We start from the raw sequence: 16,391 nt of genomic DNA on the forward strand, positions 1-16,391 counted from the left end.
TCTCATTGAAGAAATACTTCTAAGGTACTTTTAGGTATATTATAATACTTTGATGGCACTAAAACTTTTTGTACTGCTGTATATAAAGATCTTAGGAAGAGACAGCTGTTCAGTGTGTACTCAATGCCATTCCATCCTGTTTTAAAATTCAATTTAAAAGAGCAGCTGGTCTTGATAATTGACTTGCTCTGGGCTACTGACTAGGACTTTAATTCCTATGAAACACAGTGTAAGATTTGGCATGGAGGAGGAATATGTTTTTGTTTACCAGTGCTTGTAAAGGTTCAGGAACTGGGTTAGGAATAGTCAACTTCAGGAAACATATTCTCACTACCACATTAATTACAATTCTTTATGTATATGGTTCTGTTTACTGGATTGTGATTGAGTACAATGTAGTGTTTGTCATCTTGAAACTTAAATTGTGAAGATTGAAGGATTTCCCCAGATTTTTAGAATGGTTTATAGGTAACAAAAGCTTTTATGGATTGTTCTTTGGATTGAGCTTTTGGAATATAAAGCAGTTTGTACAAATAACTCCAGCATCTCCAAATAGGTTGTGAGATTTTTTTACCTAACATTGGGGGTCATGTTTTTATTAAGGAAATTGTTCACATGTAATAATTTTGCTAGTTTGTATGGCATTAAAATAGAGCTGCACACTTGAAAAAAAAACCCAAAAAACAACCCATGGCCAACCATTTTTTCAAAAATATATAAGCTGTCATTTGAGACCCTGAACTGGAAAATAATATGTTAGGTATGAAAAAGTGAGGGATTAAATAGAAAAGGTAGCTGAGACTTTTGCAAATGGGCAGTTCTCCTTATGGTGCAAGAGGATGAGATGGAGGAGACTGCACCACTGTATTATTAGCAGTGGCCATTTCTTACTGCTGTCAGTGGAAGAATATCTTGCTGTCCCGATGAATAATTATTTTGTGTAATGTTAGGTAACATACTGCTCATTTCTGTATGGTGTGTTATTTGTGTGCTGTTGCCTTATTTGGAACGTTGGTTATAATGGTGTTTATCTGCTCTCGAAAAGCTTTTTGGGTAGGTTGCTGTTGTTACAGAAATCACGACACTTGCTGCCATGTGTTGCTGATTATCATAAATTTTTAACACGGAGCAAATTCCTACAAGTGTAAATTCAGTTAGGTAAATAGTCTGTTCTTGCAAACAATTACTTCAATGTTTAAAAATGTAAACTTCAAGTGGTATTTTGGAAATAAGCTTGCCTAGAGCAGAAAGAATGCAGAAGTCTTTTTATATGGTTTTCTTTAAACAGACTTATAAATACTTTAAAAAATAATATTTTGACCCATGAACAGCTTCTGAGACTTTGGGATGCATGAAATGAGATACTATGAAAGGTGCATTTGCTTATGATTTAATCTGCACCGAACTGGGGGAGCTCACATGTACTTCAGTGAGAGGTAGAAGTGCTTTTGGAAGCACCCCAGAATGCAACCACCTTCACGGTTTCAAGATAGATTTTCATCTGCATAGCATTTGTGACTTTTAAAATAATTATGTGTTTTCTTAGTTCATACCTATGGTTTTTCTATTTAATTTTTAATGTGTTGTGTTTTGACACTATTCTGTCACCTGAGATTTTGTACTCCTTTATTTTTTTTGAGTACTAATTTTCCTTTTTTTGTACTGTAGCATTTGCCAAAGATTTTGTTCAGCTACTTGCTTGCGCTATCTGATAAGTAACTACAAATTAAAATAATAACTTAGTTGCTGCAGACTTGTTCAGAGTTAGTTTTTTTTCACCTTTCAAATTAGTAGCTCCTTGATAATCAAAAGTGGTGTTGGAGCTTTGGCTTTGAAATATGTAGGATTGCACCAAGGTTTGGATACAAAGAAAAGTACAGAAATATATATATGTATAGATGAACGATCTTACAGGTTTTGCAGAGCTATTGTGGTAGATAGACATAAAAAAGTTAAAATTTGGTTTTTCTCTTGATAAGTATGATTTGATGTGTGGTTTTGGAAACTCCCCTATTTATGATAACAAGATACCATGTTTTAATATATATTGAATAGACTCAAAAAATATGCCTTTCTATATAATATTTATTAAGAAAATAATTTTCTGGAAAAGAAAAACTTAAGAGAATATAGTGCAAGTAGAACACTTTCTATAAACTTTCTATATCTATACTTGATTATGATTTTTATGTTTTTTCTTGGAAAGAACTGTTTTTTGGAATATAATTAAAAAGTGCTCTGCAGGAAAATCCTTGTATTAGCCATGGAAAAAAATCAGACATCTCTGGCTCTGTGAAGTAGTCTATTTTTGTTGTTTTTGTTGGGAGTTTGTGGGAGTTTTTTATTATTATTTGGTTGGTTTTCTGGTGTGTGGTAGTTTGGTCTTGCTGGTTTCTTGAGGGACAAGAGGTTTTTAAGTAAAGAAAGTGCAAAAGTAATTGAAATTTTTTTTAAATTACATTTATGCTTCCAAGGCAGGCGTGTTCTGTGTTAAAGTATTTTGGTCAATTGAACGTGTGAATTCTGTTTATGTAAATTGAGAATGCTGTTCACCTTCAGTAACAGAGAGATTATCCTTATTGTCCCTAAGAGAAAGTTTTAGTAGCAGAATTTTAGCATGAAAACTCTCCATGGTTTTCAGAGATCAGATGTCTGCCAGTTTCAGTGAGAAAGAAAAACCTAACATGAGGGTAGAGGTGCTGTTGGTTAAAATAAAGTTTTGAGCCTTGGATGCAACATTATTGTGTGTTTAATTTATAAGAATTTCTTTCAACTATAATTTTATTAAAATGACAACAGAAATGCTCAGCACTAAACTGTTGTAATGGTGATTATGTGTTTTTTCTTCCTAGCATTTAACCTAAACTTTTCTCCTTTCAGTTTGAAGCAATTGTTGCCTCTTGTCCTATGACTGCAGGCCCATGTAAAAAGTCCCTATCCAGCTTTCTGGTAGGCTCTCTCTAGGTGCTGGAAGGCTCCTCTAAGGTCTCCCCAGAGCCTTCTCATCTCCAGGGTGAAGAGTCCCAACTCTTTCAGTCTTTCTTTTTATAAGAGAATTGTTCCATTGCTCCAGTCATTTTTATTGCCCCCTTCTGGACTCCAGTAAGTCAGTCCACATCCTTCTTATGTTGGGAGCCCTAGAACTTCTGTCAGTAAAATCCCCTCTGAATCCTGTTATAATGTCTGACTAATAATTCTGGCAGAATTATTTCTGCCTTGGAGGGGCTGAGCATCTTGGTGTTCTTCTTGTACGTACATACGTATATATATGTGTGTGTGTAAACCTAATATTCAGGAAGATTAAGTTCTTACAAGTCCTCTGTAGGTACTCCCAGTAATGCCTAACAGTCTGGATATGAGGTCTGAATGAAACAGTGCAAGTTCATTTCTTTATTTCTTTCATTTCATTGTTTTGAGCAAAAGAAGATTGCTTTGTGGTTGTTCTTGACATTTGGTAGCGTGGTTTTGTGGTTAGATTATTTATCCAAGGTCTAGGAATTCCATGGATTCCATGGTTTTCTCATATTTTGGCATACGCCAAAACCTTATATGAAAGATAAATATTGGAGGGGTTATCCTCTTTGCTTTTGCATGAACTTTGTCAGTGAGTGTCATGTTTTCAAGGTATTGTAAAGCTGAATCAGCAGAGAAGGTGACTCAGTGGTTCAGTGACAAAGAATTCACCTAGGAGTGAGGCAAATATGTGCTTTAATGAGGAGAAAGGAAAATTTCAAAATTATATGTAACTTCATGCAGACCATTTAATTTGTTGATGGCATTATTACAGCAATTCTTACAGTGCAGCTTTCTGATCTTGTAAAGTCTGCCTGTTTCCCCTGTCTAGATGGGAGGATGAATGAGATAGCATTTCACAGGGAAGGTGAAAAGGCAAAGGGAGATTGCAGAGAATCCAGCATTTATTGGCTTGGAGTTTCACTTAGCACTTCTTACTTCCCTCCAATTTGCAGTGCTTTCATTCACTCATTCGTCTGTTACAAGCAGAACTGATGCTAATATTTTGTCTGCTCTACAATCACTGAAAGGCAAGTGGTATTAAAATATGTGTAAATTCATTCACCTTCTGTCTTTAGTTTTCTATCAAGTGTTTATTCAAAATAAGGATACTGTTAAAAGTTTTAAATTAATGTGGAAGTTGTTTTTTTTTTGCATTACCTAGTCAAATGTTATAGTTTTTTCTTATGTTTTGTTTTGTTTTGGTTTTTTGTTCGTTTTTTTTTTTGTTTTGTTTTGTTTTTGTTTTTTTTTTTTTTTTTTTTTTTTTTTGTTTTTTTTTTTTTGTTTTGTTTTGTTTGTTTTGTTTTGTTTTGTTTTGTTTTTCTTTTTCTTTTTACTTTAGTATGCAAAGATGTCCCATCACAACTCTCTGGATTGCTACTGTGTGCATTTTTCCCTGCTCCTTCTCATCCATTTTTAGTTTTGTTGTATCTTTTTTGGTTTTGTTCTTGTGCTTTTTCCTTTTTACTTGACTTTTCCCCTTGACCTGGAGAATCAGTAAGCACTTTACTGCTTACTGAAATATTTTGTGGTGAATTTAGACAAACAAACTAAGACCTTGCAGTTCAAGATGGTTCAGCTCAGTAGCTGGCTCCACTTGTACAACAGTTCAGCACACAATAATATATGGACACTATTGGCACTGGCAGACTGTTCATCATCTGCATGACAGCGGGTCCTACTTTTGCTGCAAGCAAAACAGCTCTTGGTTACTTGAATCCAGGGGTCTGATTTCCACCCAGTAAGACTTGCAACTTGTTTGGAACAATCCAGTCTTTGTAATTCATGAAATTGTCAGTGATGTGTTGGATAGAGCTCTTCTCTTGTAACTATTTCTTTTGTTTAAAGGGTTTCAAGAGAGTTTACACCTGAAGGGTACTTGGACAAAGCTAGGACACCTCTTAACTTGAGTCAAGCTGGAATTCTGGTGAAAAGCAGAAGCATTTTCTTCCTGGCTGCTGGGAACAGATTCTGCATTCAGGTAAGTCTGGAAATAAGCCTGTTGTATACTTCATCTGCTTAAGGCTTTTAGTCTTTTTACCAGTAATAAAAAGTTAATTATTTTTATGTGCTGGACAATAAGGACTTTTGAGAGCTTTTACACTTTTCTTTGGGGAAAAGGGAATGGGGGGAGGGAGCAGCTGTGTGTCTGTAGTTGGCTGAATTTCTTGCCTGCATTTATCAAGAGAAGATGTGCTTTATCTTACTCATTCTCAGCACCCATACTTTTGAACATTCTTTTTCCCCTTCTCTCTATCTTCTACCTTTAAATTAACCACTGTTCTCTTTGAGGACAAGTTTTTTCCACAGTGAGAATATTTGTCTCATTCATAGTAGATCTCAGATGGAAGTACTGGTGCTCAGTTAATGGTCCTGTAGACTGCAACCTTAATTGCTTGGAGGCACCATTTGAGGAAGCAGTGTGTCCTGAGGACACTATGTCCTTAGATGGATAGGAAAATTGAGTCCTTGGCATGATACAGTTTCTGTCCAAGGAATGTGTTGAGGTCTTGCTTAAATAAGAACATCAAATACTCCATGTTTCTCACTGTGCCTCTAGCCTTAGTTATGCTGTAGATACATAAAATAGAAGTCAGAAATCAGTAGGTCGTGACATCTCATAGTATTGTCAAGTAAGTTTAAAAAGTCTATTTACTGGCTTCAGCTAAAATTCTGTCATTGACAGGAAAATAACATCTTGTAAATGACTGATACAAGTTTCTGTTCTATTGTAATCAGACTTTCTGAACTTTGGTAGGCCTGAATTATAATGCAGAATCATACTGCATACTTAAAATGCGATAATTTATTTTTAAAGCTGGATCAAAGAGTGTGACAGGAAAAGAGCTTATGACATTGTGGAGAAATGCAGTCAATGTGAATGAACTTAATTTAGCATTTCTCGTGAAGGGACATCAGTATGGTGGCAACATTTCTTTTCTAAAGAACAAAAGATGTCAATAATATGTAGTTGTTTAATATCTTACAGGCTGTCAGAGATGGTGATTTGAAGAATCATATTTCCGATATGAACAAAGCAAAAATACCATCTGAAAAAAGGTAAATTTAAAACCATAGTCACTTCTTAACATCAAGCTATTTGAGATTTGTGAAAAAAGTCTTTATCTTTGTAAGAATATCTTTATCTTCTTAGTAGAAATATCTTTATCTTCTTAGTATGAAGATAAATAAAATACATATTATGGGTCTTCTAGTCGGGATGCGCAAATGGGTGTCCTGAAACATTGAAGGAGTCAGTATTGATTAACAGGAAATATCTTCACATTTAATAAATAACTTTTTAAATCTAGATTTTCAGTTAGTGTTAGACATGTTCGAATATAAGATACATAATAAATTTTAATTTCATAATTTTATGCACATATTGGCAAATTATTTCTACTGAAGGAATTAAAGAAGTTTGTAATACTGTGTAAGAAGCCATGAATTTATCATGAGATGTGTGTCATCCTGCAACAATTTTGCAGTGCAACACATAGCTAGGACAACTCAGACTGGGATACAGAAGATGTAAGGTTGAAAAGCTATGTTTGTTATCTTCATGTGAACTTGCTAACATTTGAGAAATTTGTGAGATTATCTCTGGAACGCTGTTGAGCTTCAGGAAACTATCTAAAGACTTTCAATCTTACTTTTTTCTTAAGGTAGCACAGATTAAACCCTGTTAAATCAAGCCATCCGATCAGATTTTAAAAAAAGTAAAGTCAGCAAAATTGGGAATTTTGGCTCCAGTCTTAATTTTTTGAAGTACCAGTCATTTTCTGTGTGAGGAGGTGAATTTTCATGAAGAACATGCTCTACTATGAATTACGTTTGTATCTTGAAATCTTTTTAAAATTTGACTTTAAATTCTTGTATGTAGAATCATCCTTTTGCTGACTTCGGGTGGAGCAAGGTTGGGATTGATATCAGACTGGTTTTTCCTGTTTTTATGAGGGGTAGATAAAAGAAATGGTAAAAAACCTCTTATGTTTTGTTCTTCTGGTAGACTAGCCCCTTAGGCATTGTGATAAGCCAAGCAAGCTCTCTGTCATCAATGAGTATTCTTGAAAATACTACGAGTTATAATGCATAAAATGTACTATCATAAAGAATATTAGATGTTTACAGAGTTGCTACTTAAGTGCCATTTATTTTTCTTTACTTGGAGACAAAATGGAAGTTTCCATTCCTGCAATTCAAAACAGTTGTTGCCTAAATTGTGAATAACTTATGGTGACTCTGTGTACAGAGATAGCTATGAACTAATCAGAAGTATCAGCTCTCTAATGATTGCTTGGGAACTGTAGAAGTGGTTGAGAAACCACTTAGTTTGAAATTACTTGTGTTGGAATAAAATCTGAACAAACTCATGAGAAGCGCACCTGTTTTAAAATAGGTTTTAAAGGCTCATGGTAACGTGCCAAAATGCAGATCTGTTTACTGTGGGGGAAGAAGGAACTCCCTTATACATCTGTGTACTGGGTGACTGCAAACAGCAGTTTCAGAGGAAGTAGGTACAGTTGAGAAACTGATGACATCCTTCATTTGACTATTATGTTTTCTAAGGCTTCTTGCAAGGTGAATAGGCAAAAACCATTCTAAGATAATTTAATTTTTACGAAAAGCCGTGACTTAGATTTATGTTTCTCATTGTGGGTAGGCACGTAGAAAGCTACAATGATGTGTTTTAGCATTTGCATAGTGAAAGTGGTATACAGTGAGTAATGAAGGATTGTGAATCTAGCACGTTTTCATGGTCAGAATTTAAATGCTTAAATCATGTCCCTGTAGTGAGGAATCTCTCTTTGGGAAGGTGTTTTCTTGTTGAGTGTGAACCCCGAAGTCCTCTGCTCTTCACTGTCTGGGCATACTTCCTTATTATCCTCTTGTGGCTTTCCTGACCAGAGAAGGAGGAAATCCACAAAGCTCTCTGGTTAGCTAGAGTTGTGTTTAAGTTTTGGTAGCAGTTGACATAAAGAAAGGGGTGCTTCCTTTATTGCAGGCAAAGTGGTGGTGTGAGGGGCATTTTGAACTGTAGCGTTTGAATGTGGGATGAAGAAAGAGCTTCCTGCCTGTGGAGATGTGAACTGTACTGGATCAGCTAAAAGAAAGTGTAAATCTATCAGAGAATAATAATTATTGGTTATCTCTGGACAGAGTGGAGCACTGACTGCATACTAGATCAGTGGTAGTTGATAGCTGTCAGAATGATATGGTGCACAATTTACTACTAGATATGCTCTCTGGTTATAGCTTATGGTGGGAAATACTCTGGTTTTTTTACTAATGATCTGTAAGAGAAAAAAGTTATTAAAATTACAGGCAACTTGAAGCTCAAAAGCTCTGCAAAACTACTGGAGGGCCAAATTATTTCAAAATACTCTTGTGAAATGCCAAAAATGGTTAAGAATATTTGATGGGAATATGTACAAGATACTGTGCTTAGAGAGCTATGTCACTGGAAAGGTAAAGGGCAGTTGCATTTATAGTACAAAGTGCCTGAACTGACAATAGTAAACTTCAGGGAGAAAGCCCTTCAAATATAGGGATACAGAGAATGAATTGCCTTTGGTTATTGAATCATTTTTGCAGATCATCAGGAACTGTTTTGGCATATGTATGTCATGAAGAGCAGCTCTGGTGTTCTGAAGAGAATAGTTTTTATGGTGTTACGAAGTTTCTTCTGCTGCTCTTTAGTTGTGTTTTTCGGTGACTAAAGATAGTAGAGACTCTACGTAACCCTTAGTGACAGAGTGCTCTTATAAGGAGGCTTTAGAATGTATGGGGTAAAAAATGTCATTCCTAATAGCCAGGAGGGTTCTTTACTTTGTAGGAAAACTAGTCTCATATTGTCTTTGCTGCCCTCCAGCATCGGTGACAAGCTGAGGCACTCACTGCAGCTGGAGATCTGGACAGCTGCATGTTGGTGTGTGAGGTCAGTCTGAGTCATCCCGTTCCTTCTGACAATGGCTTTTGACTAGTAGAAACCATAGTTAGACGGGTGATGACTCAAATTTATATTGGATACTCCAGTCAGAATTCTTGAGACTGGTCTTCATTGCATTTGTACCAGTTTGACCCAGGTTTCCTTTAGCAAAGTCTTCAATGTCTCCTACAAACCGAATTACTCACCGTGCAGTAACACAGAAGTGTCTTGAGCTGGTACCCCCTAGGAGCAACCACCAACAAAGGAACCCCTGGGCTTTTATGCCTTCACAGTCCAAGCATGGGAAAGTCTCGGCTCTTCCTCTTGAGTCTTTGGCCTCTACTGTGTCTGTGTCTGGTCACCATGAAAGTTTGGCCACAGTCTTCAGGGCATTTATTTGAGATTCTGCAATATTGGCAGCTTGAGAGAAAACATACCTCTGACAGGACAGAGTTTATTCTGATTGTTTTTTGTTTTGGGATTGAAAATACTGAATTCTATGGTGCCTTTCTGTCTTCTAGACAGAAGTGCTAGAACTGTCTTCTAGATTTGGATGCTGAATGGTTTACATTACAAATATGGTAGAATCTCATTACAACTTGTACTTATATTTTGTTCTGGGGTAAATGAGTGGTCACAGCAGTGTTACTGACTGATGCTGTATGTCTGGATGGCTGCTGTAATTCCTCTCCTATGGTCTTTCTGATATACTGTGCAGACATTGAAAACTGCCAAATAGTTTTATAACCACTGTGTAGATTAGTGTAGAATATTGGTAAATAAGAGCGTAATTCTTATTTTAAGAAGAAAACTCAGCCGTAACTAAGAGGAAATCAGGACTTCATTTGAATTTCAGCTTTGGCTGGTGTTAATTTTTAAGGATGCTTTATTGTGTGTACTGAAGACATGAAAAGTAGATAGCTGTATTTATGTTGAAAGACTTTTTACAAGATGAACAGCCTAAAACCGTTTTAAAGACACCTCTGCTGTGATAAGCACTTACTGCTGTTGATAGAAACTCTGTCCACAGGAGGAGATTATAATTCTAAATCTTAGAACTTATGTAGTCATACTCAGTACTGAGAATCATTTACCCTACCTAAACCTTTTAAAGCTTTTACTAACTACAGAGGAGTTATGTTAAATTACAGCTTCCTATACATGGTAAATAGCTTCTGTGTGTCAGTGTTGCTTGAATTTTCCAGGCTGCACCAGTCAAAAAGCAGGTTTGCTTTTTAATGCCTGTAAATGACTATAGACATTTAATGCCTATAAATGAATTTTATACTTGCAAAAAACTTTTTAAAAATTATTGTTCTTATTGTTTTTATTATTGCTATTATACTACTGCTACTGCTATTAGTCTTAGTCTAAGTCTTATTCCTCCTGAGCATCATCTTTGCTTTCTTGGGCTATTTTCAGCTTTAAGTACATCAGTTTCATTGTGGGACCAATGGAATACCACAGTGGAAGTGATACGCACACGCACGAGTTGAAGCAGCGGTTTGCTTACACATCAGCTTATATCTGGGCTAGCTGGACTCTTTCTGGTTGTGGAGCTGGTGAAGATAACATCCTATATAAGTTGGTCAGTTTATGTACTGGATCAACAGAGCTTGTGGATTTCATTACAATACTGGGCCAATTTTGAAGCATTTCAAGTTCAGCAGATAAACAGAGAAGCAGAAATAAGTGAAACAAAGCTTATACAAACAATAATGGCTTTATGCTATTCAGCATGATAATAGATTATGAGAGAGGATTGGAGTGATTATGCTTTACTTACACAAGGAAATTAATGTTTCAGCATCCAAGAAAGATTTAATTTAGATTTTAAATAATTAATTTTTAAAAAATTAAACTTTAATAATTAAATTTTTAATATTTAAAAAAAAATTAAAAATTTAAAAAACTAAATCAAAGTCTAGTAAATACCTGAGAAGGCGATAGGCTTACTTCACAATATAAAATTACTTGTATTTAAGAGCTATAATTAATATAAAAATTTCTTATTCCTGTTGTTATCAGCTTGTAAGTATCATCTGTAATCTGAAATTGATTTTTGGCTATACTTCTCATTTAAATGTCAGTGTGGAAAAGTGAGAGTAGTGGAAGCAGTTTCCTGTGCAGCTCTTACATCATCTTGCTTTCTTGGCAGTATAACTTTTGCCCTCAGCTAACTTTTCCCCTGATTTTAACATTTTAGTAGAGTTAAGTGTGAAACCTTTACACAGGTGTAAGATATAAATCAAGGAGTAGTAATTCCTCATTGTTTTAAAGAAAACTGACTGTAGTCATAAAGCTACTATTGTAGTCTTTAGTTTTATAGTGTGTATAAAATGAATTATTGTAGGACTGTAATGTTATGAATGAAAAGCCAAGGTAGTCAATGCATGGAAGTCATAGTTTCCTGTAGTTAATTGATGACTGCAGTTAAAATATTAACCATGTTTAAAAATTACAGACATGTAGGAATGTGAATCTCAAAACTATTCTGAATAATTGTTATGATCTAAAAGTATAGGACAAATCAAACAGTTTCTATACTGACTCTGTTTAGAATAAACATTTAGAGCAATTCTTTCTTTGTAATCTATCTGTCTATACAAATGCCTGAAGTGGTGTCTTATACTCAAATACATTTTCAAGGCAGTGTTTTGTTGGCAGGAGTATTGGGTTTGCTGGTTTTGATAGCGGGGGGTGACTGCAGGGTTGGTTTCTGTGAGAAGCTGCTGGAAGTTTCCCCCACGTCTGGCAGAGCCAGTCCCTGGTGACTCCAAAGATGAACCTGCCACTGGCCGAGGCTGGGCCGGTCAGAAATGGTGGTAACACTCCTGTAATAACAGATACGAGATGAGAGAAGAGAAAGGTTACTGTGCAGATGTAATTGTGGCCAGAGAAGAGCAGGTGAGAACATGTGAGAGGAACAACTCTGCAGGCACCAAGGTCAGTGCAGGTGGGGGCAGGAGGTGCTCCAGGCACTGGAGCTGAGATTCCCCTGCAGCCCCTGGAGCAGACAGCCCAGGGTGAGGCAGCTGTGCCCCTGCAGCCACGGAGGTCCATGGGGATACAGAGATCACCTGCAGCACAGAGAGCCCCTGCTGGAACAGGTGGATGCACAGAGGAGTCTGTGAGCCCAGGAGAGGCCCCATGCTGGAGCAGCCTGTCCTTGCAGGATTTGTATCCTGTAAAAGAGGGATCCAGGCTGAAGCAGTTTGGGAGGACTGCTACCCATGGGATGGACTCGCCCTGCAGCAGGTCAGTGAGAGCTGTTGCTCATGAGATGGACTCACATTGGAGAAGTTCATGGAGAACTGTCTCCTGTGGGAGGGACCCCATGGTGCAGCTGGGGAATGACTCCTCTCCCTGAGCAGCAGCAGAAGCCTCAGGTGATGAACTGACCATGAGCCCCATCCCCTGTCTCCCTGCACTGCTGGAGGAGGAGACAGAGCTGGAAGGAGGGAGGGGTGGCAGGAAGCTGTTTTTAAGGAATTATTTTACTTCTGATTATCTAGCTCTGATTTTGTCAGTAATAAATTCACTTCACATCTCTAAGTTGAGCCTGTTTTGCCCACGAATGTATTTGGTGTGTGATCTCTCAAAGTCCTTATCTCAATCCGTGAAGCTTTTGTTAAAACTTTTCTCCTCTGTCTGGCTGCAGAGGGCAGTGAGGGAGTGAGTGGCCTTGGAGGGTGCCTTGCCTGCAACCATCATAAACCCTTGACAGCATGCCAAAATACCCTTGCATTCAAAATGAATCCAAACTTGAATGATAATTCTGGAAGCCTTCATAAGTTTTTTTCTTCAGCTGGTGTGTGCTAGTTTGCTTGCTTCACAAATGACATTCTTTTCTTCCTTTTCTGAAATGCCATCCCATAAGACACACACTCTTTTGGACTGTTTGTAGCCAGTTTTTCCTTGAATGGCAGGTTTGATACGGTATCCGGTCACTTAACAGAAATCATTAAATATAAGTCACTCCGGATGACATAGATGAACAACATTTATACTTATAGCTGCACTTATTTGCTGCAACCTATTTCCCTGTTCACAGTTACCCTTGGAGATGCTGTTGCATACAATTAATCTGCTGCAGTGCAGGCTTTGCAAAATCTATAAATTTGCCAGAATTGAGAATTAAGACTGTTTTCCAATCCAGATGGAATCCAGAAGTGAATTAGCTACAGCCAGTACTCTAGCATCGAGTTTCTGTTGTTAGGAGCTTTTTTCTCTGATTTAGATGGAAAAATCATGTCTTTCTTGTAGTGTTCCTGCCAATTCTCGGACTTCATCCCTACTGTCACAGCTGGAGAAGATCAATGTGGGCTGTGTATCAGGAGAATCAGACAATGCCAGATATGTTACCTCAAAGATCCTTCATATGGTCCAGAGTCAAGGTAATTATCTAAGCTTTGTGATTTTAGTAGTTTCCTTTTTGACCCTTACTTCTTGTGTCTCCAGCCTTGGACTTAAGTTTTTGTTTAGCGAACTTGATTATCCATCTGTTTTTGTCACTGATTGTTGAAAACATCTGTTTAAGACCATGTTTAATGTATCTAGTATAGTATTGGTAGTGCTGAGTCCATTTTGTGTTGTCAAATAGCTGTAATTTAAGTAATAATTCACTTCATATGTATGTGTCTGTCTGTATATATAAATGAAAAGTAGAAGTATCTGGAAGGCAGCTTTCTTACTGATATTTTTCTTTCCTTTTTTCTGGGCCATCACAAGGTTGTTGAACACTTAAAAACAAAAATTAGTTTTAAAATTGTGTAAGTTTTTTACTTAGCTCTATATACGTATATGCATTTTTAAATAAGTTTTATTATTTTCAGTGTAAATTTTCTTGTCAATCTGTAGATGATAACATACTTTTTTCTGTAAACCAGTATTCATCTTTTTCTCTGACAGAAAAAACCAGGAAAGAGATTACATCTAAGGGCTCTACTGGAATAGATGTTATTCTGTCAACCCTAGAGGTAAAATCTTTCTAATTTTTGTGGTTATAGGTTCACTGTATTTGCATTTTATCATTATGAAATGTATATATTTATTATTATATTTGTGTTATGAAATATATTGTTATCCTATGGAGTCTTCAAAACTTCTGTTGTTCTGAGTCAATGCTATCTTAAAGTAACGTACTTGTGAATTTCTCTCCCTTATATTTAGATATTCAAGGAATTGCTTGTCACCTATCAGTTCTAATTGACATCCCATACTAAAAAATGTGTTTTAATTGGTTTTGTGGTTAATTTGGGCTGCACAGTGGGGTGGTTGCTACATGTATACATCCGAGGTTCTACTTGATTTTGTGGTGGCCTCCTAGCTTTAAGTATCCAAACCATTGTGTTAGATTGCTATGTTAAACACAGATTTCTCTTTTTTGTTGCAGAATACAAGAGATCTTCAAACTATTCTAAATATATTGAATATTCTCATTGAGGTAGTCTCTGTTGGTAAGTTTTCATTAAGGAATAATATATGATTATACTTACGCTTTCTTTTTCAGATATTTTTTATTTGTTTTCACTAGTTACTTTTTATTGTTGTTGGGTTTTTTGTAAATGATCATTGTTTTGTTTTTTGTTTGTTGTTGTTGTTTTCTGAAGCATATGCAGAATTAAAATAAAGAGTGAAGTTACCTTTCTAATAATCTTACACAATAGTTTATGTTGCTATAAGTGTAAGTCTGTCATGTTCTTGCATAGTGCAGTCACGTATAAAGAAAATACTGCTGTTCTAAAGACTGACTTCATGATAACTGTATCTGAGATATTTAATTGTTCTTTGGCTGTAGATGTATCAGCTCAATTATAATTTCCAGGTGGTGGTCGGAGAGCAGGTGTCGTAGTCACCAAAGGAGGGACACAGATCTTGTTACAGCTGCTTTTGACTGCCAGCAAAGACTCTCCACCAAATGAAGAACTAATGGTGCTTCTTCATACCCTTCTTGCAAAAATTGGTCAAAAAGGTGATACTATGGCTTAATAATTACAGTTTTATAATTGAAACTTAGAAATTTTTTTCTGTTATTGTGCAAGCATCCACATACTCAGAATTGGTAGAGAAGAAAAAAAGGGAGTAAATTAGAGGAGAGGAAAGAGTGATGGAAAGTAGATAAGCAGAATTCACATCAGTCGAAGAATTCAGACATTTAACTTATATTTTTTTAACAATTTCAAAATTAATGTGATTAGTCTTGTGTTTCTTTGATGTCAGACAAGAAGATTGGCATGAAAGCAAGAATAAGCGGTGTCCTGAGCACATCGTTGAATTTAGTGAAGCATAATTTACAGAACCACAGGCTAGTATTGCCATGTCTTCAAGTATTAAGAGTTTATTCAACCAGCTGTAAGTATTGCAGAAAATTATTTTCTTTTCTATGTGTATAAAGCATTTTATCTAGATAAGGTTAAAATATTAACTCCAAGTGCTTGTTTAATCTTAGTTATTTAAACTGTTTTTTTCCTGAGAATTTTCTCATTATGTTTTCAAAATGCTTAAATTCTAGAAAAAATTTTTTTTCATCAGTGCTATTGGATGCATGGAATTTTGAGCCATCTAATTTGCATAAAAGCTCATATTTAAAGCTCTAAGCCAGATATGCTAACATTTTGCTTGCATAAGCACTAACAGTTAAATAATTCTTCTCTTTATTATTCGTTCTCATGTTTTTTATTTCTCATGGTTTTTTTTGTTTCTTTATTACCTATTTAAAACTTGGTTAACACAGAAAAAATCAATTTAACGTAATTATTTATTAATTCAACCTTTTTCTTACCTTTTGTTCAAGAGCTTCACTCTTCACTATTGGACTAATAGTCTTCCACAAGAAGACAATTCTTTGGGCAGGCAGTAGGAAGTTGATGAAAATAGTGTAGTTCTTTCTGTATCTCTACTGTCAGTTAGATGCTCTTAATTTTTTTCATTTGAGCTTGAAATGGTTGTTAATCTTTTTATTTAAGTGCTAGAAAATGGAAACATGGCCATGTGTTTCCCCCAGAGAACTGATTTGATAATCTGTAAGATTATGTTTTCAGGTCATTCACATGAGCAGCTATAATTAATAAAGTCCTAGTACTTTCAAAACATGGAAGCTTTATTTCTGTTGAGCTGCCTGACAGTGAGGTAAAATGCTTCTAAAATGAAAAGTCTGATAGAGATAGTTACATTAGTTACACTGCTTATGTGAAAACTTGCTTCATCTTGAAAATGTGACTGAGTCTCTAATTTGACTTCTTAGATCAGTTCTATTTTTCTGTGTTCCTCTCTCTTTATGAAAAGAAATAGTAGTTTGTAATTTTCTGATGAGTAGTACTTCTTCAAGTTTGTGTGCAGTTACTATTAGAATAAGTCCTAACTTCAGTTGGATTCTGGTATGATGTTCCTGCTAATGATGATGAAATTGCCACCTGGGTTCACATACTAAATTCTACAGTGATAA

At 35.9% G+C, this 16,391-nt stretch overlaps 1 protein-coding gene across 6 annotated transcripts in view; it reads left to right on the forward strand.

The window, feature by feature from the left end:
• Window positions 1-16,391, forward strand: part of AGTPBP1 (ATP/GTP binding carboxypeptidase 1) — a 65,377-nt gene that overhangs the window by 7,032 nt on the left and 41,954 nt on the right. For all 6 annotated transcript variants that reach the window (XM_056514273.1, XM_056514275.1, XM_056514274.1 and 3 more), the window contains exons 2-8: window positions 4,864-4,996; window positions 6,005-6,075; window positions 13,211-13,341; window positions 13,856-13,923; window positions 14,340-14,403; window positions 14,772-14,918; window positions 15,167-15,298. In XM_056514273.1, the coding sequence (XP_056370248.1) occupies window positions 4,864-4,996; window positions 6,005-6,075; window positions 13,211-13,341; window positions 13,856-13,923; window positions 14,340-14,403; window positions 14,772-14,918; window positions 15,167-15,298 (746 nt within the window). The remainder of the gene's footprint in view (window positions 1-4,863; window positions 4,997-6,004; window positions 6,076-13,210; window positions 13,342-13,855; window positions 13,924-14,339; window positions 14,404-14,771; window positions 14,919-15,166; window positions 15,299-16,391) is intronic.

The sequence above is a fragment of the Oenanthe melanoleuca genome, chromosome Z, assembly GCF_029582105.1.
Source record: "Oenanthe melanoleuca isolate GR-GAL-2019-014 chromosome Z, OMel1.0, whole genome shotgun sequence".
In the NCBI taxonomy this organism is placed as follows: Eukaryota; Metazoa; Chordata; class Aves; order Passeriformes; family Muscicapidae; genus Oenanthe; species Oenanthe melanoleuca.